This window comes from Myxocyprinus asiaticus, chromosome 28, assembly GCF_019703515.2.
Source record: "Myxocyprinus asiaticus isolate MX2 ecotype Aquarium Trade chromosome 28, UBuf_Myxa_2, whole genome shotgun sequence".
Lineage (NCBI taxonomy): Eukaryota > Metazoa > Chordata > Actinopteri > Cypriniformes > Catostomidae > Myxocyprinus > Myxocyprinus asiaticus.
Genome location: NC_059371.1, coordinates 17,187,930 through 17,211,833, shown reverse-complemented (window position 1 = coordinate 17,211,833; position 23,904 = coordinate 17,187,930). Strand labels below are relative to the sequence as shown.

General features: G+C 37.2%; 1 protein-coding gene across 2 annotated transcripts; it reads right to left on the bottom strand.

The window, feature by feature from the left end:
- Positions 1-23,812, bottom strand: LOC127419405 (solute carrier family 17 member 9-like). 2 transcript variants are annotated; one of them, XM_051660760.1, is made up of 13 exons: positions 23,638-23,812; positions 21,328-21,525; positions 20,088-20,227; positions 10,261-10,360; positions 10,025-10,155; positions 9,524-9,620; positions 5,078-5,174; positions 4,826-4,913; positions 4,518-4,552; positions 4,062-4,177; positions 3,904-3,959; positions 2,805-2,834; positions 1-2,615 (listed from the first exon to the last, which is right to left on the bottom strand). In XM_051660760.1, exons 1-13 carry the CDS (start codon positions 23,688-23,690, stop codon positions 2,437-2,439), a joined length of 1,320 nt encoding a protein of 439 aa, XP_051516720.1. In that variant the 5' UTR covers positions 23,691-23,812; the 3' UTR covers positions 1-2,436. The 2 variants fall into 2 exon arrangements, with proteins under 2 accessions (XP_051516720.1, XP_051516719.1); XM_051660759.1 differs by lacking the exon at positions 23,638-23,812 and adding an exon at positions 22,989-23,485 and having other exon boundaries at positions 4-2,615.
- Positions 23,813-23,904: the final 92 nt, after the last annotated feature.

Below are 23,904 nucleotides of genomic sequence, written 5' to 3'. Positions count from 1 at the left end.
ATTTACATTTCAGCAAAATATGCTTACAAATACACGACAATACAACATTTACATTACATTGTTTTACATTTCGTTTTTCAAGTGACAATTTATTCTCTAAGAGTACAATATTCTGTAAAATTGAACTTTTTAAGTTCAGGATGGCATGACGTGACACTAATTCACTGATTCCGATTTACTATTATATTTCCTAGATGTCTGTTATACTTGAGCAAGAGAATTTATGCTGTCAGCATAATAAATATTCAACATTTCTTCATTCATAAATTATTGTTAGCTGTGATGCTGGACCAAACCCTCATAATCCAGCAATGTAGAACAGTCTGACAAAGAACAGGGAACGAACAGTAACACATGAAAGGTTCAATTAAACAGCATTAAAGGAATATTCTGGGTTCAATACAAGTTAAGCTCAATCGACAGCATTTGTGGTATGCTGTTGATTACCACAAACATTTATTTCGACTGGTCCCTCCTTAAAAAAAAAAAAAAAAAAAAAAGCAGCAGCAAAAATCATGGTTGCAGTGAGGCACTTACAATGGAAGTGAATGGGATCAAATTTTGGAGGGTTCAAATGCAGAAATGTGAAGCTTATAATTTTATAAAAGCACTTTAATTCTTCTTCTTCTATAAGATTTATACATTACAATTTCATAAAATTGCATCAAATTGAATTAAATTAATTTGAACAAAATTAAATAAAACTTATATATTTAAATGTTGTTAAGTTACTTAAATTAGATAGAAATTTATGAAATTAAAAATCATAAATCTTAATTTTATTCCTTTTTTTGTGCATTCACTTCCATTGCAAGTGCCTCACTATACCCCAGATTTTTTTTTTTTTTTTTTTTTTTTTAAGAAAATGCGGGATGAGTGAAAAAGTATTTTTGTGGTATTCAACATTATACTGTATGTCACAAATGCTGTCGATTGAGTTTAACTTGTTTTGAACCTGGAATATTCCTTTAAATGCTTAAACGAAACAGAATATTAATATGCATGAAATGATAATAAGTCATGGCAAGAGCACATGACAGAAACAACAGAAAACAGACAATATATATTAAAATTAGAAAAGCAATGATCATATAAGCATTTCCAACCTAATCTCAAAATCATATAAATCAATAAAATATAAAACTACTTTAAAATAGGCTACAATTATACATTTATATATTACACACAGTGTGGTCGAATATATGTATAAAATAAAGATTTTAATCACAAAATGTCTATGTGAACATATTTCTTATGCATTTATGTACTTTTAAAAAAATTCTTTGAGTCCCTCACAAAGAAAAGTGACCTATTACTAATTCGAGCTTTTACCGGCTTTTTTTTTTTTTTTTTTTTGTACTGCAGTAACAGTGAAATTTTTCCAAAATTTTAATGCACATTCAGAGAAAAAAAACATTTTAGGGCTGATGAAAGAATTTCCACTCCTTCAATGTAACTGAACAGTAACAATTTATATGGCACCTTGAAAAGAATGGCAGCTAGAAGAACCCATTGATTGTATTTTTATTGCAAGGTTATGTTTTGTGACTGGTGACTACCCCATTCATGATAGTCAAAATGATTAGAAAATTAAAAAGAAAATAACTTCTTACATTTAACTTGTGCCATTAGGCAACTTTTAGAGTTCAGTCAACTTCAGTTTCATTAAAGGCGTATATGCAATTCAGAGATTTACAGCAAAAAACTGATCCACGAGTCTTTTGCATAAACAACTCAATACAATACTTTTGTGACCCTCTCAGTATATTTCAGCTCAAAATAGTCATTATGGTGGGTCAATAGTCATTGACATCACCATAATACAATCATTTTACTCTTCTTTCATTGTGCAACATCTTGGTCCACACAAATGGCCCACTGATAAAAAGTCCCCACTGACAAATACAAATAAATAAAAAAAAAAAAAAAAAAAAAAAAAAAAAAAAAAGGACACTAGCAGTTTGTTTCAAAAGTGGAGATTAAGATGTACAAAAACATCCTTTAAAGATCAGAAAACACTCTTAACAGCTAGATAACCTCTCCAACTTCATAAACGATTGATTGTCTCCCCAACAAAGTACTAATGACAGTAACTTTCTTCAAACCGACACAAACCTCCACTTGTGCCCCCTCTGCTGTAACAAACACATTAGAATCTCTCACCACACTATTTTTGTTTTCCCAAAAGTTTTTACAATTGGAAGAAACAACTGAGATATCTGAGACTGACAGAGATGACTACATATTTTACTATGTATATGACTGAGGTATTTTAAAAAGTCATCCAATAGCCATAACATGATATTAATAGACCAAAGCCCAAGCAGATGATCGAATCATATTAACCTCCACTTTCCATCCCAGATGCACACTATACTGAAGATCCATATGACGGTACTCGTCCAAGGTCTGATTGTGCTTCGGTATCCTCTGGTCTTAAATGTGGGTGTTGTGGTAACGGCCCTTCATTATATCGATGTCTACTCTCCGAGCTTCTGCAAAGGTTAAAAATGTTCCTAAACCCAGCAGGTTGACTACAGTGATGAGGCTGAAAACTGACGCCCAGGAACCACTGGTCTCGATCAGATACCCCGAGAAATACACCATGATGACCCCTAACAGGGACACACATACAGTCCGTTATTAATAGCATTTACACATGCAGCATTCACACATCATCAACTTGAATAAAAAATAAAAACGAATAAACTTTTGATCGTTTTCCTGAGGTTCCAGTTTTACATTTTTCTTTATACATTTGATTTTGACCTAACTTTTAAAATATATTTAGAAACCCTTCTTACCTGTAAATGCTCCACAGGTATTCATTACCCCTATGAGAAACAGACAAAAAGATAACTTTATAGATCCCAACAAAACATATGTAACTTGATTACAAAATGACAGAAAACATTCACAAAATATGCCAATAATCGCTGGTACAACTGTGTATAATGTGTTTGCACAGCAGTTAATGCTTAGATTAGTGTAATGTGCTACAATGTGTGTGTCCAGTAATCATTACTGTTCCAGAATGGCTTCATGACCCACTTTTCCACCATCGGGCCAAACGCTTCTGAGCACAGCGTGGAACGGTTTCAGTAGCATTTTCACTTGAGGTTCAGCACTGCACAATTACAACACAGCACTGTTCTCAGACCGGATTTTTCAGCACGGTTAGCTAAACGTGCTTAACCATGCTCAACCCTGCTGGTGGAATGGCATTAGTGCGTGGCAACTCACGACTGTCATTTTGTCAATGCCAAGGTAACTCATTTGTTTCTAGGTAGCTATCAAAGTTCACTATGAGGTTAATAAAATTTCATTTAAAAAAATAGTGTATGTTTCGTGTATCTTTATGATTTTATGATGGTTTAACAAGAATAGTACTTTTTGTTTAACACACCCTGACATCACTTTTTGTCAGTGAGGTAGATTACGCTAGCTAGCTCATTAAAACTCATATCATTATATTACTCGTTTAATATTTTGTTAAAAAATATCCTTTTGAACTAGTCTGGGGATTTTTACCTTTCTGTGTGTGCGTGTTTGGTGGCATGCTACACACCTTGGCAAACAATGGTAAACTTGTTGCCTTTTTCTCTTTGCGACAAGAGGCATGTCTTTTCAGTGGTTTATGGGAGTAAAACAATAATATCCAGCTGCTGCCATGTAAAAAAACAGGGAAAAAAAGCAGTCCTAAAAACTGGATTATAAAATCATCCTCCACAGCCCCCTCGCTCCAATGTTTACCTCTCACGCCATCGCCAACTGACGTATTTGTTATGTACATCATTCATGCACAACAAGCCTGGAACAGCACGATTTCACAATGAGATCCGCTCGGCCCAATGGTGGAAAAGCAGCTATAGTTTCACTCAAAGCAAATAGTATAATACAGACCAAACAGAGCCCCTGCACAGGATGGAGCGAGATCTTGAACATTCACCGAAACCCCACTAGAGGGACAGAAAGATAGAGAGAGATATGCACATGTATGCATATACAGAGGGTGAGTTTGAATGTGACATGACATCCTTTGAAGGATTAAACTGTATTACCTGTGGCTGAATGTGGTGAGGCCCATAGTAGCGGACACGAAAGCCACGGCTGTGGGGAAAGTAGTGGTCCCACACAGAAACAGAGTAAACACACTGGATACACCCATAGAGAAGAACTGAAAAAAGCAGGAGCATTTCACTGGACAAAAATTGTATATCTACCTTAGTACAACATGAGTCAATGTTTGGAAGAGGGACGACTACCAGTAAATTCGAAATGTGTTTTCATATCTTCTAAAAAGTTAATTGTCAACTTTTAGGAGTACACTAGCAAACAGATGACCTCAAAGCTAACACACATGGATTAAAAGCAACAAAACTCCTGTTCTGATTTCAGGGTTTTTTTAAAACAAAGGTATACTGTAGTTCTCCAGATACCTACCTTAGACTTTCCTTCAAGCCTTTGAGCTATTCACCCACCCTTACACACACATTGTATTTATATTTCAGGCTTACCTGCATGAGTTTTCTCACAGATGCAGTATCAAAACCTTCAAGAGACAAGGAGAGAGAGAGAGAGCCAGCTCAAGAACATTTTTATAAGACAATTACAGTCATGTAGACTTGACATTTACAACACCATAAAACTCAAACAAACTTTAGTGGGAAAGAGCAAAGCCATGACAGAGCAATGATAAAACCACAGGTGCTGAAACTATAGAAAGGAACAGGGAATTTTTCATTGCCATTCTATCGGCTGCAGAGGACATAGACTTTTAATGAGAGAGAGTGACTGTATTTGTGTAGTATGTTTGGTGTCGTACCCTGACTGATTAGATGGTCAGAGAGGCAGCCACTAAACAGGGAAGAGGGTATGGCCACAAACCATGGGATCACGTTAAACACCCAACCCTGGGGAAGCACACACACATAGAATCACACACACAGAGACACACAAATGAACGGGCAATGAACAACAGGTAAGTCTTGTGGCCCATGCACTGCAATACACAAGTCAGATAAGAAATATACTGTAAATGCCCCCATTTATGCTGTAATTTAGCAGGTAATTTTACCTTGGCATCAGGGAAAGTGTCCTTGAAAAATGTTGGCAGCCATGACAGCAGTGTGAAGAAGGTGCTAGCAGTGCACAAATGTGTAACAATGACAGCGCTGAAAAACAAAACAAAAAACAGACAAGGATGTTTAAGAACTAGTGCTGTCGATTTAACAGGTTTGGTTTGATTATCAATATGAAAAATAAAGCAATTAATCATGCCACAACCCGTACGTAAATTCAGTAATAAGGAAAGTTCCTACCATCAGAGCAATTCAAGCTTGATGTACCACACTGATGTTTTTATGAATATGTGGCAGTAGTGTACAGGCTACTTGTCAAACAAACAGGAGCATGCAGATCAGCCTTGATGTCTTTTGACCTCAAAGGCAGCTGAATGGAGCACAACAGACCCTAACCCTGATCCAATAAATGTATATAGAGCCCCATAGACCACTTTAAACCCTGAGTTTATCTATACTGTTTGATTTCGATTTTAGGATTACTGGGAAACACTCAATTACTGTGTAAATTAAACACTCTTAAACAATCACGTCTCAATTAAGCAAACTCTTGAATATCACTTGGTAATTTTAAACACTTGAATGAATTGTAAATCACACAATAATCAAACTTAAGTATACTCAAATGCTATTTACTCATTAAAAAATGCAAAGGAAAAACAAAGCAATTTATCAAATGCAAAATATAAATTTTGGGCTAGGTTCCCCTATAGCCCGTATCTTTGTTAGTGTATTACTGTGTTGAATTAACGAACTGTTGGATTTGAGCTGCCGTGTTTGGGGGCCTTTCTCAGTGTTTGCGTTTATCGAGCATTTTCCCTGCTATTTTGTGTGTTTATTTTTTTTTCTCCTTACGCCTGTCGGTCCTATTCGTGGGTGCGATTGAGCCAATTACGCGGTACTATGGCTCTGGTATCCTTCCTCCACAGATCCTCGTGGTTCATCCGGAGGTTGTGATGCATTTGCATCTAGCAATCACTCCTTGCGGTTCTATCCAAAGGGCTACTTGACAGTCGAAATGGCTTACAGCTCAATTTCTCCTGCCTATCCCCGGAATTGTAGATTCTGTCCTAATGAGCTCCTTCCTGATGATGGGCCTTTGTCGGAGAGAGAGTAGCGTTTGGCTGATCTGGACCGCAATCGGCAAGCAAATCTTGTACAACCGGACCAGGTTTCACAGCAGAGATCTCAAAAGTGCCATGCCTCTGCAGCTGCTGGCACACCTCTAGCTAAGAAAAGATCCACTTCTAAAGGCAGTCGTTTGGCAGAGTGTCTGTTGTCAAAAAAGTTTGCTAACCTTTTCTCAGATATGGCAGAGATGAAGCGACTCCTGCAGTCACTTCAACCAGCAGGCTTGGTCTCTAATGCTACTACGGGCTCCACGGAGGATTTCAAACACATTTAAATGTAGAGGTTACCACCTCTCCTTATCTTTCTCATAGCTCCCACCTTGACACTATGTCCATGTGTGCTTCTGATACACAATTTCATTAGCACCTTGCCTCTGAAATTGCCAGGTTTGATGATCCGCAGGACGTGCCAGCTGAATCTGACTTGGGTGGCTCTGGAGGCTCACGCCATTATTCAGGGAATGTTCCACTTCCGGTGGATGGCACATTGACAGCGTTTCAAATGGCAGTGGCTCGTCTCAGACTTGATGAGCACCCATCCTGTTCAGTCCAATGTTCTTTCGCAAGTCTCTACTTACAGATACTTTTACTATGCCTGCACGTAAAAACACTGAGGCAGAATTTTCTAGCGCACTGAAAGGATCAGGGACGGCCAAGAGGCGATCCAAAACTGCACGTACCTTAGCTTCTATGGCCGAGGCGGTGTCCACTGGGGTGCAAAATGTGCCAAAAGTCGAAGAGCCAGTCGCGGCCTTGGTAGTGTCTCCAGATGAAGCATTGTGAGGGAACGTCCAGTGCCCTAGTGTGGCCGCATGAATTCTTTGGAGTCTGTTGCCTATATCACTCGTGCCGAAAACACTATCTGACAACTGATTCTTGCAGCCACTAGCTCTTTAGAGTCTGTTGAAGCAGACCCCTCTGTTCCACAGTTCTTGCAGACAGCCTTGCAATAGTCCATGCTACACACAGATTGCAGTTGCATATTTTAAGTTTTAGTCAGTCCAATCAAACTGACTCAAATTCACCCTCTTAGAGAACGCAGGTTAATCACCTTAAACTAACAGGACGTTTCTGAAAAATAGGTTAATCACATTAACACTGTGCTTGCATCTCCACGTGCTCACCGCTTCTCTCTTCTGCCTCCCCATGCTCCACCCACCAACCTATGACCTCATCGCATGACTCTTCCCTCTACCCGGATTGGATGTGATATTAACAGGTAAGTAAATGAAATAAACAGTAATAAAAAATGTATTATTTTAAGCAAACATGTATGAACTCTTGTAAAAAAATAAACAATCATTTTTTATAAACTTAATTCCATATACAAATGAACCAGAATAAACCATTAACTTTGTTTGAAACTTTTACTGGGATACATGTACATGATGTAATGTATTTGAATTTTGTGCATAATAATATTTATTATAACTGTTATATACTGTACTGTATATACACTAAAGTGTCTTTATTAGGGGGCCTTTCTCAGTAAATACTGATATGCGATTAATTGCGATTAATTCAATTCATTAATCAGGAAATCATGTAATTAATTATATATAAAACAATATTATTTTTTATTTTTTTTATCAATTGACAGCCCTATTAAGAACATGATTAAAATGGATGACACCAACACAACCTGTCAGCCTTTAGTAAAGAAAACATGTCTGCAATATTTACATAAGAATGAATGGAGCTAACTGAAGAATAAAAGAATGTCTAAAAATGGCCAAATCTTATGGATCTACAAACTAATAACATTATTAATAATGGTTACTATTAAGACAACATTTTATAACACTTTAAATTATTGAGAAACTAGATGAAGTATTTGCAATTTAAAAAATTAATTTGAGACACTGCTGGCTTATTTAAAGGAAAGTTATGGGTTCAACACAAGTTAAGTTCAATTACCACAGAATTTAATTCAGCAAAAACAAAATTGTATACATCCATGGAAGTCTATGGGTCAAGACATTCAAGAGGGGTTAAAACAGAAATGTAAAGCTCCTATTTTTGTTATTTTTGTGATTTTAGCTATGAGTACTGTAGATTTCTGGATGATTTTACAAATTGAGGGCAACAGTATAGTCTGTGATAACACCACAGCATGCCACAGACACTGTCAAAAGAGCTTAAACCTTTCATGATTTAGTTATTTTTGCACACAAAAAACATTATGTTCATAAAAATGCAAAGAATACAAAAACAGGACTTATTTGGTTGAAAAGGATGTTTAAGCAGCTGTTTCTGTGAACTGCATGGTGAATCTGTCTCTCTCCGTGTCAGCAGCATGACACAAAAGCATATTTAAAATCTTGGAGCTTGTGATATCGCTGTCAATTCCAAAGACACAAATGTGTGACGCTACTCATGAAAGTGTTAAAGTAATTGTTCATCCAAAAAATTACAATTCTTTCACCATTTACTCACCCTTGTGCCATCTCAAACTCATATAACTTTCATTCTTCTGCAGAAAAACAAAGATTTATGAAGGATATAAGATGTGTGTTTGTCAATACAATGCAAGCCAATGGGGACCAAAGTTTTCAAGCTCCAAAAAGGATACAAAAAAGCACAAGGAAGTGTAATCGAGGAGACTGCAGATGTCATGATTTATAGTGAAGTTACATTTTGATCTGTTTCTCTTTCAAAACCAACTGAAGCACTTCAGAAGACATGGATTAAACCACTCAAGTAGTATAGATTCCATTTATGCTGCCTTTATGTGCTTTTTGGAGCTTGAACATTTTGGTCCCCATTGACTTGCATTGCATAAACAAAAATCATATATCCTTTAAAAATATGTGTGTCCATAGAAGAAAGAAAGTAATTTTGAGATGGCATTACAGAGAGTAAATGATGACAGAATTATTATTTTGGGGTGATCTATTCCTTTAACTCGTATTGTTAAGTAAACAGCTAGAATAAAATGCAAAACAAAACATTAAGAAATGGTTACCAATCACAGCACCTAAAAAGATTCACATTCTCTTAAACGTTCAACTTTTAACTTAAATCTTGTTGGAAAATGTTATGCTATCTTTCAAATGCCCTGTTTTGTGCAGTCAGAAAACCCTTAGCCATGTTTGGCTGACTGGATGGAGGACTGTTTTACTGAGTGCTCTATATATAGACAGACATGTAGTGGATGTGAATCAGGCCTTTATGGGAGCTCAGTAAGGACCCTTTGTTCAGCATCCATGCTCACACACACACACACACACACACACACACACACACACACACACACACACACACACACACACACACACACACACACACACAGTATTCAGGTGCTAATCTCACCACACAGCTGGCTGTCTGAAGAGACGCAGCCAGTTTCTCTTGGTCAGTTTGGACTGGGTCCCAGCACTACCCAGAGACTCCAGCGTGATGATGGGACCTGAAAACACAGGTACAGTCAGCCTTTAAACAAACAGTTGTCTTGTTAATGAAAAGAATAACAGCACTTGCAGCCTGTGCATGGAGTGCATAAATATAGACACAATGATCAGAATGAAGCCAAAACTACCTGTTATTCTAGACTGGAATATATTATTATTATAAAAACTACTCTAATTAAATTACCACACATGGCTTACACACCAATACTTGGTGAACATGAAATAAAAAATGACCTTATTTACTTTCTAAATACACATTCCAAGTCTTACTGTGCACAATTCATCAGTACACATTATGCCAGAGGAAAAAAAAAAGTGTTTGTGTTTTCAATCTCTAAACAAATTGTGGGGTAGGATAGATGATGGTACATAAGATTGTATGGGTTTGCTTATGTGTACATACCCTCTCCTTTGAGCAGATACTTCCACATGCAGTATGCCCACAACACAGAAAGAAGCCCAGAGATGTAGAACACACTCTCCCAGCCATACAGATCCAGCATGAGAGAGCCTACACCTCCTATCACCAGAGTCCTACAAACATTCACACAGATTCAATATAAGAGACTGTTGTTACATTTACAAAAGTTGTAAAAACTTCAGAATAATAAACTTGTGAATAAGAGACCAGCCACTAACCCCAGGTATGAACCACTTCCTACTGTGCTCATGAGGAAGCCCCTCTCACTTTCCACAACCTTCTGAGAGCACAGACTGGCCAGAGACGGGTAGTGAACACCTGAACAGGTTAACAGCAACAAAACAATCAATAAATGACAAACAGGCTCATTAAGTTTGAGAAGAGACCACCCCAGATGGTGTGATTGCTCATGTGTGACAAATTCCTCTATTGGTCAGATGTAAAGCTGTTTATACTGATTGGGAGCAGAAGCCTGAACAAAATGAGCATTCCCCTAATGTTCCCCACCCTGTTTTAAGCAGTTTTGTCAGTATTAGCGCTGACAAACTGATACCCTGCAACAAAATGGCACATTTTTAGCAGTCCAGTAATGCTACAGTTTTTACAGACTAATTTGAACAGTTGTAGTAGAATAAACTCGTAGTAGAATGACATGTTGCATAATTAACTCACAAGGCATAGCACGATAGCAGTTGGATTCCTGCAGTAAACTCACTTTGCTAACCACAGGACAATTATGCTCTCCTCTACAGTCAATTACCTCTGCTCATAAAAAGGCTTGAAATGTGCACGGGAATATTTACAATTTGTAAACAGTCTGGAAGCAATCTTTACTAATAAGCAAAAGTTTCCCTAATAACAATGCAACTTTGTAGCAGTTTGCAGCAAACTACATTTTAAGATGATAGTCTAACTTGCAAAAACACTGAGAACAATGGAGTACTTTTTTGTAAAGATCTAAACCTTCTTCATGCTCAATGGCTTAAACGGGTCATGACATGAGGAATCAAATTTTCCTTAATCTTTTGACATAAGAGGTCATTGTACAATAAAAACATACTGTAAGTTTCAGAACTGAAAACATCCTCCTTAACAGAAAATAGCATTTATTTAAACCAGACTCTAGAAACGGGCCGTTTGGAATTTGTGATGTCACAAGGACCAAATACATATGCATAATGACTGCCTCCAGCAAGACATCAAGGCCTATTTCTGTCATTGCACCCTTGGCCCCGCCCACTGGAGCTCCGTCACACAGTCAGTTACAGGTGAAGAGGAGAGAGGACCTGTCATGGGAGATTCATCTACAGCAGGGATGGGCAACTTTGAAAGGGGCGAGGGCCAACATTTTTTCTCCAAGGGGCCGGATTACAAATCCGCACTCTAACAATGTTCACCCCTTTACTCAATTTCCTCATTATTGTGGGTATTCTATGCACAAGTAATGCAATGTTGTTTTAAAGATTGTGTTACCTATATTAATATTTTTATTTAACAATGTTTATAAAAACTAATATAATTATTTTGTAATTTGCGTTTTTACTAAAACATGCCATTCACATGTACAAATTCACATTCAATTGACAAGCAAGATACTTCAGACTTACATTTTCTTGAAAATTTATCTCATTTGCATTGTCTACATTTGCAACAGACAAACACACAAATGAACAGACAACATTTTCAACCCCACCTCATAAAACAGCTTGTAGGTATTAGTTAAAATCTAAATACTATCATCAATAAAAATACTGGATACAAGAACATAACTTTTCAGTGCATTAATACAAAACATTTCAGCACCACAACAAACAGAGAACATTCTCCATATTCGCAAGTCTTTTCAACAATCAGTCAGGCATCTCAATCGCGCATTTCTTCAGGGTTTCTTCCTCTTATAACAACTTTTTCGTTTTTCGCAAGCACGAGCGAAACAGCATTAGATGTCTTTGGTGATTCCCACACTGTCACGGATTTCGTAAAAACTTTTGATGTCTTTTACCCTTGTATTTTATTTACCCTTTACATCTGTGAGGAGAGCAGCTCTGGTGTATGTATCTCTCATACTGTACACCTCTTTGATCACTTGATCAATGGTGTATTTGCGAATCAAATTGAAATCTTTAATGACAGATTTCGTATCTAGGCAAACAAAAGACATGGGTTCCTCCTGCGTACATTAACAATAGCGCTCACTATGTCGCTGACAAGCTGAGGTAAAATGTAGCTAAATTTACCTTATAAATGATGAGCAGGTGTATAAGATGTTGCATGCTAGAATCCTAGAGTGATTAGCAGGTCTGTTAAGAACATGCGACCTCTTCTGGTCAATAGTTGTAATAACATCATAAACTGAATGCAATCTTTACATAATCCCTTTTTCAAAGAAATAAAGCCTTTGTCAGTCAGTCTTGTCCGACAGGGCATACGGAGGGCCACATACGGCCCGCGGGATGCCAGCTGCCCATCCCTGATTTACAGGAAGGTGGACTTACACAGGACACCTTCATGTGCATCTGGATTTAAATGTTTTTCTACACTAGATGAACAGCTTTGACCCAGAGACTATTTAGCAGAGACGGGTCACTTCTATTTAAATGAATGGGAGAAATTGGAACACCAAACCAAGAGGCTCTAGCGCCCAACGGGTAAAAGAGCCTATCACCTTTTAGATACAGATCGAGAACGCGCATGCGCATTACCTATACAAGCCAGGAAAATTATGTTTTTTTGCGTAATCTGAGATAAAGAAGCACAATTTATGAAACCAGTATTGTCAGATTTTACTGCTAATTTAAAATATGTTCTTTGATCGTAATCTTGACCAACCATTTTTAAGATTTCGGTGTTCCCCCTATTCAAGATGATAGGAGCTGCACTGGCATGACTGGAAATAGTCTCCTGGGAGTGTTCCAAAGATGGCGACAGTGGACTGACTTGCTAAAAAGACTTTGCTTTAATCTTTATCATGCATCTTGCGCCGCTTTTTAAAAGATGAAATATCAAGTTCGAACTCTACCTTATTCCTACACCCCATGATGCTTTGTGAGAAATGTGGGAGATACTTCCGCTAAGAAGTAAACAGTTGTAGTTGCATCGTACGTTCATTCATTTTTTGTTGCGGTGTTGATCATACATTCATACTTCTAGATGTGTCAGCACAGCCTGATGGAGCATAATAAGGACAATATACGGATAGCCGTTCCATCTTTATTAGAGGTTTGGGAGGATGATTTAAAGTAGTAGCCTCAGGATGTATGTAGAGCTACGAACAGCACGTTATCCCTGAGCTCTGTAAGGACATAGTAACATGTTCTAGCCGAAACAACTTTAGCAAAACATAACACAATACTCACTAAGACCTTGTTTATATGTGGTATTTGTTTTGTTCAATGATTCAAAATAAAATGACTCACATCTCAACATGTCTCTGTTTACTGACTGATCACACATTAGATGTTGGTCTTGTACGTCTGTTTCTCTTCTACGTCTGTAACAGTGCCATCTACTGGATTCTTGAAGAACAACAGGTATTGTAATTAACCCTTGTGCGAAGTTCGGGACATTTTTGTCTCTTTCATTTTTGTTTTTTTGATCATTTTTGTCAAAATGCCATGTTAATGCCAACGGCATAAATTTTGCCAAAGGTGTGTATTGTTGGGGGAATTTTGATATTTCAACCTCAGTTCCTAAAATACATCTATATTACACTGTATACACAAAATAGTTACACTCAGGACCTTCAGGACAAAAATGTCCTCAATGAAACCCATTAAAACTGCAATATTTGATCCCAGTGCCATTAAAGCATAAAACCATTAATTCTATGATATTGTGCATTAGCCCTGGCTTCAAAATTTAAAATTTAAATATTTTCCAACAGATGGTGCCATTTTTCTCATGTTTAGCCTATGGAGCAAATACATGCTTTTTTCCTATTTTCTGTTTGCTGTATTATAGAGCACTGCAGGCCAGTTTAATAAATGATGCAGATAAAATTGTGTAGATGTGTTCTCAGTGATCTCAGAGTGTGTTTTATATGTGTGTATTGAGAAATGTGTGTAAAAAACAACAATGGCATAATGTAAACAAAATGGCATTTAAAGGGTTAAAATCCTGAAAATGAATATTTGGTAGTTATGATTAGTACTGATGTTGGTCAGTGAAAGTGGAAAGTAATATTCATACATCATATTTCTATGGGAGTTGTTTGATGCAGACATTTTTGTCCTCTAAGGTCCTGTGTGAGTTTTTTTTTTTTTATCTGACACTGCACAAAAAATAATAATGCATCAAAATCAATGTTGTTGCTAATCAATTACATATCCCAGACTGTGATAATCCCCAAAAAAAAGAAAAAAAAAAAAGAATTCATTTGTGTTTTTTTTTTTTTTCATAAAAAAACAACTGTGGCATTATATAAACAAACTGGCATTTAAAGGGTTAAAATCCTGGAAATGAATGAATATTTGGTAGTTACAATAAGGACTGATGTTGGTTAAAAAAAATAATTAAATAAACATTATTATGGCTGTTTTTTGACATGGACATTTTTGTCCTCAAAAGGACCTCTGAGTAACTTTTTTTTATTGATGCACAAGGATTAATGCATATCATCACAGTATTAAGATGTATCTCTGGTGATCCAATCACATGTGGTCAGGCGAGACACATCACTGTTGGTCGCACAAATGCATCTCCTGTGAGCACTTGTGATTGGTTTTTGAGGGGAGGGTTTCATGGTGGCATATATTGTCACTACATCATAAATTCATAAACCAGAAAAATGTCAAGACAAAGAAGCACGGAAAAATTGTGCACCAGGTACAGCTCAAATTTCAGCTACTGTAAGTGCACGCGAAAACACTGAAGATCCGTAAAAATGTAAGCTATTTTAAAAATTTTCCGATCGGACAGTTATTTCCTTTTAAAGCCATGTATCACCAGAGTCATGAACAGTTTAAACTCTTGATTTAGCGCAACGGTTGATTGACAGATAAGGATAAGCACCCTCAATTGCAGACCAGGACACACTGCTTCCCGTGGGTCGATTTATCATGAACGTTTTTTATTAGATCTTTCATTTATCTGGCTTTGGGACCTATCACGCATCCACAAGCTTTTAATATGCTCAGGGTTGCCAGATAATAGATGCAACACCCCAATCAGAGAGTTATACATGCACAAATAGGAAATATTTTGCCTTATGTCATGCTTAATTTATGCAATCTGGCAACCATGCATGCGAGTGCACGCACTCTCTCCTCTTAGAAAAAAAAAAAAAAAAAAAAAAAACTTGCCGCTCAATAGTGCAATATTCTGCTCAAAAGTGTGATGCAGTCACTCCGTGTCCATTCGTGATGCTGTGTGTGCTGTTTAGTGTCAAGTCTGCGAGCAAACTTTTTCAGCCATGAACTTTAGTGAAATCCCAATAGATCTTCACATCACTCGCATGCAGAGGGGACACGTGAGCAAAACCAAGCGAGAGGAATATGTTTGTTCTCTGTGAAATGCTGAAGTCCCTCACGCCTGTATGTGAATGTTACTCTGGCAGTAATCATTTATCCATGTCATGCAGCCTGTTTTATTCAGTTGTGTGTTGAATGGGATGCCAAATAAACCATCGACAAGACTCACACCATGACCATGAGCGTTTAAATGAGCTGATATAACAAGTAAAGGGGTCCACTTTGCGGCCAACATTAAAATAAGCCTTTAGATTCTATAATTTCCGAATATTTTATTTTACTATTAAACCAGACTCCTGATGTAGAGTGTTAAATTGAATACTAAATTACCACTACATTGAAGTATGGTAAAATAAACAATTAATAATTATACTCAGTCTTAATTCAGTTTTACTAACACGTGATAGAAATGTAGCAGCAAAACTTCAAGCAATCGCAGAATGGTCCCATCAGAATACACTTCAGAAAACTGTGCATCATTCATTGAGTGCATGAGTGCAATACTACTTCTGGGATTAAAAAATACAACTATGCAGAACTTTTTATCTTCTTTCTTTCATGTTCAACTTAACAGTGGCCCCTATACCAAAACAATTGCACACCTCTGCTCAGTTGAATATGTAAGTCTAATACTGTAAATTGGCAAGCAGATATCCTTGAATCTCAGCAAACACACAAAAATCCTTGCATTTGCTACAACTGCTGCATCAAAACTTATAAACGTGTATGATTGTGCAAATCAGTATGTCCTAATCTGCACGTGCAGCATTTTGCTGTCCTTTTCAGCAACAGATCAAGTGAAAAAAAAAACGAAGCAATAAATGTTTTGTACATAAAAAACTGTTATTGACATTGTTTTAGTAGCATTTAAAGTGTGTAATTATGATACATCTCCACTTTATACAGAGCACCCCCACTATTTTCAGAAGCACCCTCAAGTGATTTTGATCTGGAACCGAGCCTGGTTTACAGAGTTTCAAATGCATTTTCGACTACCTCATGTGTTTTTTGTGATTCGATCACAAAAGGTTTTGCACCCCATTTACAGCTGTATATAGTGCTGATCACTTGTCATCGGATCATCCGAATCACATCCTTTATGACCACTGCCTATGCCTACATTAACGTATGCTACAGAACATCTTCCAGCGGAGGTTCATCCCACATCCCTTTCCCCAATAAGGAAGATGGTGGACAGGAGACCTCAGTGCTATTTCATTCAGCTGTGCTGTTTCTTGCTGTTTTGAAGGCGTCCTGGAATGTTTTTTGCACCCATCTGTGCTACATTTAATTGTTGGTCATTTACATTTATGCATTTTGGCAGATGCTTTTATCCAAAGTGACTTACAGTGCCCTTATTACTGGGACAATCCCCCTGGAGCAACCTGGATTTAAGTGCCTTGCTCAAGGACACAATGGTGGTGGCTGAAGGGATTGAACCAACAACCTTCTGCTTACCAGTTCAGTGCTTTAGTCCACTATGCCACCACCACTCCGCCACCACCACTCTTTTGTAAACATGGACTAGATGGACGTCTTTAATCGTTTCGATGCGTTTCTGAAGATGCGCGCCGTGTTTTAAGAGCGGTACAAGCACAACTTTTAAAAACGCGTCTCATTCAGCTGCTACCGTTGTCTGGGAGAAACACGTGCCATTCTGTGTGAATACAAACACGAAAGATGTCGCTCAGGTTAAGACCAGCGTCTGTGCTTTGGCCAGTTGAAGCACCCAACATCACCATGAATTGTATTACATTTGTGCATTCAGAACATTTCAGCGTGGATTGTATGTTTTTGGCTCATATCAGAGTGGATTGCTTGTGAACCAGTCACAGTATGATTCAAGCTTTTCAAAGGAAGTTTAATTCACGAATGTTTCAAATGTCATGTCTGTTTGATAGTTGTTATGCTTGAGTGAACATTGATACATTCAGATGTAATATGTTGGGTATACATTATGTGGTAACCCTGAAATGTAGTTTTATAAATTACAATGTAAAGTTTGTTCATTTTCTTTCGATTTTCAAATATGTATGTATTTGAGGGACTGCATGAAGTTAGCCAATCAGAACAGTGGGTGTTTACATTGAAGTCTTAAAGGGCCAGACAGCTTTAATCTTATTTAAAAGATAATATATTATTAAATTATGACTGTTTTGGTGCAAAAAAAACTTTATTGACATTACAACATTTAAAAAAAAAAGAGAGTATGTCATGACCCCTTTAAAATATTATTGTGCTTCAATGGAGCCGTTCAGTTATTATGTCAATTTGTAGGCCAGCCAGAGAGCTAACTCGTAATTGGTCCGCTCTGGGATTTTAAATGACATTTTTGAATAGTGTTTTTAAAGGGATAGTTCACCCAAAAATGAAAATTCGCTCATAATTTACTCACCCTCATGCCATCCCAGATGTGTATGACTTTCTTCTGCAGATCAAAAACTAAGATTTTTAGAAGAATTTCTCAGCTCTGTTGGTCCATACAACGTTAGTGAATTGGTGCCAAAATTTTGAAGCTCCAAAATCCACATAAGGGCAGCATAAAAGTACTCCAGACGACTCCAGTGGTTATCAATGTCTTCTGAAGTGATATGATAGGTGTTGGTGAGAAATAGACCAGTATAAGTCTTTTTTTTACTATAAATCTCCACACTGCTCAGTCAATCTTCACTTCAGCTTCACTTTCACATTCTTCTTCTGTTTTTGGTGATTCACAATCTTAATGCATATCGCACCCTACTGGACAGAGAGGAGAATTTATGATAAAAATGGATTAAATATTTATCCGTTTCTCACCCACATCTATCATATCATGTCTGAAAGCATGGATTTAACCACTGGAGTCATATGGATTACTTTTTTGCTCACTTTATGTGGATTCTGGAGCTTCAAAATTTTGGCACCCTTTCACGTCCATTGTGAGGACCAACAGAGATGAAATATTCTTCTAAAAATCTTCATTTGTGTTCTGCAGAGAAAAGAAAGTCATACACATCTGGGATGGCATGAGGGTGAGTAAATCATGAGAGAATTTTAATATTTGGGTGAACTATCCCTTTAATTTATGAGTAAAATTAGGTCTGTGGTTGAAGGAATAGTTCACCCAATAATGAAAATTCTCTCATTATTCACTTACCCTGATGCCATCCCAGATGTGAATGACTTTCTTTCTTCAGTAGAACACAAATAAAGATTTTTAGAAGAAGAAGACAGAGCTCTGTCAGGTCCTTATAATGCAAGTGCACAGGTGCCAGCACTCTGACGGTCCAAAATTCACATTTAGGCAGCATAGAAGTAATCCACACAACTCCGGATGGTCAATGAATGTTTTCTGAAGCAAACCGATATGTTTTTGTAAAAACTTAATTGATAATTAAAACGTTATTAGGGTGAACTAATCCTTTAACATTACTTGAGACTTTCACATTTTGTACTACAGCATAAATTATCAGTGTTGGGTGCAATCAAATTACAAAGTAATTAATCATTACTGTAATTTAGTTCATTTTAAGTACAAAATGTAGTGCAATGGATTACATTTTAAAAGTTTTGTTATCAGATTACAGTTACTGACTGTAAGTTAATTACCTTTATTTTACTTAGGTTACACCTACTTCAAAAATAATATTATGCACTGTTTATAGGGTACATTTAAAACATGATGTGTTAATTTTTACATCTTTTTGTATTTTGTGACAGCTGAATGGTGTGCGCCCCTTAATGAGTCAATGAACAAGGAGGAAATGTGGACATTATTTTGAATTCATTGAGAGGAAAAACAAAAGCTTTTCTGTAAAAAGTGTTTTAGAAAGTAACAAAGTAATTATTAACAGGGCTGGTACTAAGATGCAATCTTTTGGGTATTTTGATCTTTAGGGTGGGCAAGTGGTTGTCTCTTCACTGGACTGGGAGAGGGGTATCAGAAGTTTCTGGAAGCAAATGAAAAATCTACGGGGGCAATGCTCCCCTTAGACCCGGCCATGGTTAGTAATGTGATTACTTTTCGATGAAGTAATCTGTAAAGTCAGTAATCCAATTACAACTTTAGAGTAGTAATTTGAAGTGAATTACTTTTTTTGATTAACTTACCCAAAACTGTAAATTACACACTCATACCACAAACGTGAATTTTGATGTAGCTGTTTTTGGAAGTTGAAAAAAATCCTTATTTAGCATCTTGTTAGCAACTTAGATTTTTATAAAACACACCAGCTTCACATTTCACATTTTAAGTATGAATGTTTGCAATTTATGACATAAAAAAAAAAAAAAAACTTGAGTCTTTTCAAGCAATGAAAACCACAGGCCTTATGTTACTCAAATCATAAACCAGTTTAATAAAACTTTTTGAAAATTCCAGAGGGAACCCATGTTTTGAAAATGCTGATTCACTTCCGGGTTTTAATACTACAAACTTAACAGCATTATACTGTATCTTATGATCTCAGAAAGTAAGTAATCAGCACAGCCTGAAAGCATATAAATCCACTGTTATGGAAATGTGTGTTCTTTCTGTGATCTTGACACCTCATGAGACTGCGGTACCGGGACAGAGCTGAACCCTTCTCATCACTCACCCTGCAGCAGGCCCATGAGGAAGCGGGAGATAGTCATGGAGATGATGGGCTGGGAGCAGAAATGGGCCAAGATTGGCGTGAAAGCCGTCATTGCTCCCCACGCTGCTGCTGACAACAGCATCACTTTCTCTCCTCCCACCCTGAACACCACACAAATCAACAGGTTTACAAGGCTAATTGAAATAACAAGTATTCATGAATAACAGATGTAATAAAGTAGCTATTTATCTTAATATATTTGAGCATTTCTCTAGCATAAGAAACCAAGTAATTCAGTATGGCTCAGACAATTATCAGATGTTTTCAAAAACTATGTAGTGCTGTTTAAGTCCTTAGATCTGCAGCATGGGACAATTGCAAAATAGCTATTCACAGCAACTGTATTTGTTTCACCTACTTAATCAAATCGAGTCCTATTTCTAAGCAGGTTGTGGCCACTAGACTTGGAACATTTTGTGAAATTACTGTATTTTAGCTCAAAGTTAAAATTAGCATTATATTATGCAACTCCTGCAGAACATTTTTTAATACTCTCTGAATGGGAAATTACTAAAATCACAACTAAACAACCATATAAAATAAAGTGATACCCACTGCAGCAAAGGGGTGAGACAAAAAACCTGAGACACTCGACCACTGCGTGACTGTTTGACAATTTTACTGGTGCATTACAGAGACAGCATGACTAACCATCCTCAATACCATTTGAATAATATCACTCACATCCGGTTCAACAAATATGTAAATTCGTTTTGACACCTAGCAACTGTGGAAGTTTTTAAATAGTGTCACTCCCTTGTCCCAGTGGGTGCCACCACATCAGCAGATTGTCTAAATACCAATGAATGCAATAATACCTGCCCTTCTTGTAAGACTTTATCATTTCATAAAGTTGGCTGTTATTGTTTAAACATTTATGCATTCTTATCTGATGAGTAATTCATTGAAAATGTTGTGGTATTATTATTAATGATGAAAATATTTACAAGGCACACATTCATGTATTCATCAAATACTGATTTCTGTGACCACTAGACTGTTGCTACATTATAATTAGAATAATTAAAACATTTAAAAGGGCCCTCAAAAGTCCTATGATAAACCTCAGGAAGGCTTCATAAAATTTTAATAATGAACTTGACAAGGAAAAAGAAAAATCCTACACACTACACAAATAAAGAAATTGTTGGCTTTGTTATTCGTTTTACCAATATTACTAATGGAATCAATGGGATCCAACCTGTCACTGACATAGCCTCCAAGGACCTGAGTGAAGCAGTAGCCCCAGAAGAAGCTGCCCAACACCATGCCCGTCTCTCTCTTCGACCAGCTGAACCGCTCTGCCATGCTCACTGCACAGATAGGCATCGCCACACGGGCACAGTACAGCAGGCATGTCCCCAGCAAGAGCACCACCGTCCATATCCTCGCTAATGGCCTGGAGATGGAGAGAAAGCCAGAATATCCAAGTTTCTAAGGGTTTTCAATCTCTACATTAAACAAGACTCACGTGAGAAGTTGTTGGAGGCAAGCAAAAGCATGCACAAATTCAATTACTAATTGGCAGATACCAATTTAGGTTCATTTGCTTCAGATGCAATGACTAAATCTAATGCAAATGCACTTAGTTCATCAACCTTTCTACTAACAAGAGATATCCAAGCTGGTGAACTGATTTTAATCCTCTGGTTCAGTGCAGAGGTCCTGTGACTTAGGGGCTGTTCACGCCGAACATATTCTTTTGTCTGTTAGTGCTGTTTTTACATTTTTTCCTATGTAAACATGAGGTAGACAGGATACCATTGAGCGTTGTACTGCGTCCCGTGTCAAGTTAAAGAAATATTTTGGGTTCATTACAAGTTAAGCTCAATTGACAGCAATTGTGGCATAATGTTGATTACCAGAAAAAAAAATTTCGACTCGTCCCTTTTTAGTTAAAAAAGCAAAAATCTGGGTTAAGGTGAGGCACTTACAATGGAAATGAATGGGGCCAAACATTAAACATTAAAATAATCACCATTTCAAAACAATAGCTGCAAGACATAAATCATATGAAAGTTAACATGATTTTAGTGTGATAAAATCACTTACTAACCTTTTCTGTGTAAAGTTAAATCTAATTTTACAAATTCGTTGCCATGCCGATGTAATGGAGTAAACCGAACGACGATTTAAACAACTTTACAGCTCAAATAATACACAAGTTTTGACACAAGAATTAATGTAAGTGCTTTTATTCAAATACAAGCATCACATTTCTGCTTTTAACCCCCCCGGAAATTGGCCCCATTCACTTCCATTGTAGCTACCGTATTGTAACCTCGATTTTTGCCATTGTTAAGTTTTGTTTTGTTTGTTTTGTTTTTTTTTTGTTTTTTTGTGGTAATCAACATTATGCCACAAAGCCTGTCGATTGAGCTTAACTTGTATTGAACACGGAATTAAAAAAAAGAAAGAAAAAAAAAAGACCTTGAACTTTTAAAAACGCGTTTTGAGACACGTGCGTTCTGTTGTATTCGTTGCGTCTAGCTTTTTTAGCGTAAGAACGTGTTGTGTGAACGACCCCTGGATTCTACTCTAGAATGTCACCTGACAGACATCTGATGGAGTGAGACAATAATAATAAAAAAATAATATAACTTGATAACCTTTACATTTTAATTTAATGTCCAAATACTAAGCCTAGCCCACCATGACTTCCAAGTAACATCGCTCACTTGAATGACACAACAGAACTTCTTGAAAATTTGAATTGAATTGAAATTGGAATGTTTTGCGTTTGAAACTAACATAAAAATAAGTCAGTGTTTTGTTAAGTGACAGAGTTAATCATGAAACAGTGACTGCTGCGCCCAAGAATGAAGTGATTGTATTATTTTAATATTGGAGAGGTGGTCTCACCTTGTCCAGTTCTGACTCGACTCTACCCACTTCTGTGATCCAGCTTGTCCGAAATATTCTGCGGGGTTCTCTTTAATACTGGCCAAATCTGGACAAGAGTTCTTGCCATGTTTTTGTAGAATTGCCATTCAACGACAAATCTATTAGTTTGTGACTATCTTCTCTGATATCCTTTCGGGTCAGTCCGTGCGAGCGTGACAGGAAAAAAGGCAAAGAAATGCAAAAAAAAAATCTGTTTTTATCCGTTTCTTTCGCAGGAGCATTCCCATATACCACATCCACTGTGCTCTGTTAATCAGTAAACTGTCGTTTTTCACAGCCGCTACAACGCAGAGTGAGGAATTGCTGCTTTTTCCTGATTCCTGAAGTGTTGATGATGATCCACGTGTCAGCTTCTTTTTTCAGCCACGCAGTTCCTCCAACCACTAGCGCTCGAAACCAGGAAGTAACGTGACACGGCCGCTTCTTCACATTTACTCAAATAAACCCAGGATTTCGCCTCTACCTCTCAAAATACCTGAAATTGGTCATCTTATAAAGACATTGTAAAACAAAATGCGAGCGGTCAGGTTTAATGGACGTAACACAACCAACTGGCAAAGTAATAACATTTCGTCGGTCGCGAAAGTAAGCTGAGGTAATACATTACCTGGATAAGGTACATCGCTGAAGAATTAACTCTATGATAAGTGCTGTGCCCATCCGCAGATGGCAGAGTCCCTGACTGTTGTCATAGCCGATTGTTATTGTGACACATTGACAGTGTCATCTTATTGTCGCTTTCGGCGCAAGTGCCCCGAAGGTTCTTTACCCGCCACCGGAAAACAATTCTTACAATCATAATGACATCATAGACGATGTTAGGGTGGCTTTCATATGCCAATGTTAATAAAATCTAGAGTTTGGGGGATAAAAA

Coding starts and splice junctions, on each gene's coding strand:
- LOC127419405 (XM_051660759.1), bottom strand. CDS start 23,116: ATGGCAATTCTACAAAAACATGGCAAGAACTCTTGTCCAGATTTGGCC. Junction 21,526..22,988: donor TCGAGTCAGAACTGGACAAG/GTGAGACCACCT, acceptor CTCCATCTCCAG/GCCATTAGCGAGGATATGGA. Junction 20,228..21,327: donor GGAGGCTATGTCAGTGACAG/GTTGGATCCCAT, acceptor TGTGGTGTTCAG/GGTGGGAGGAGAGAAAGTGA.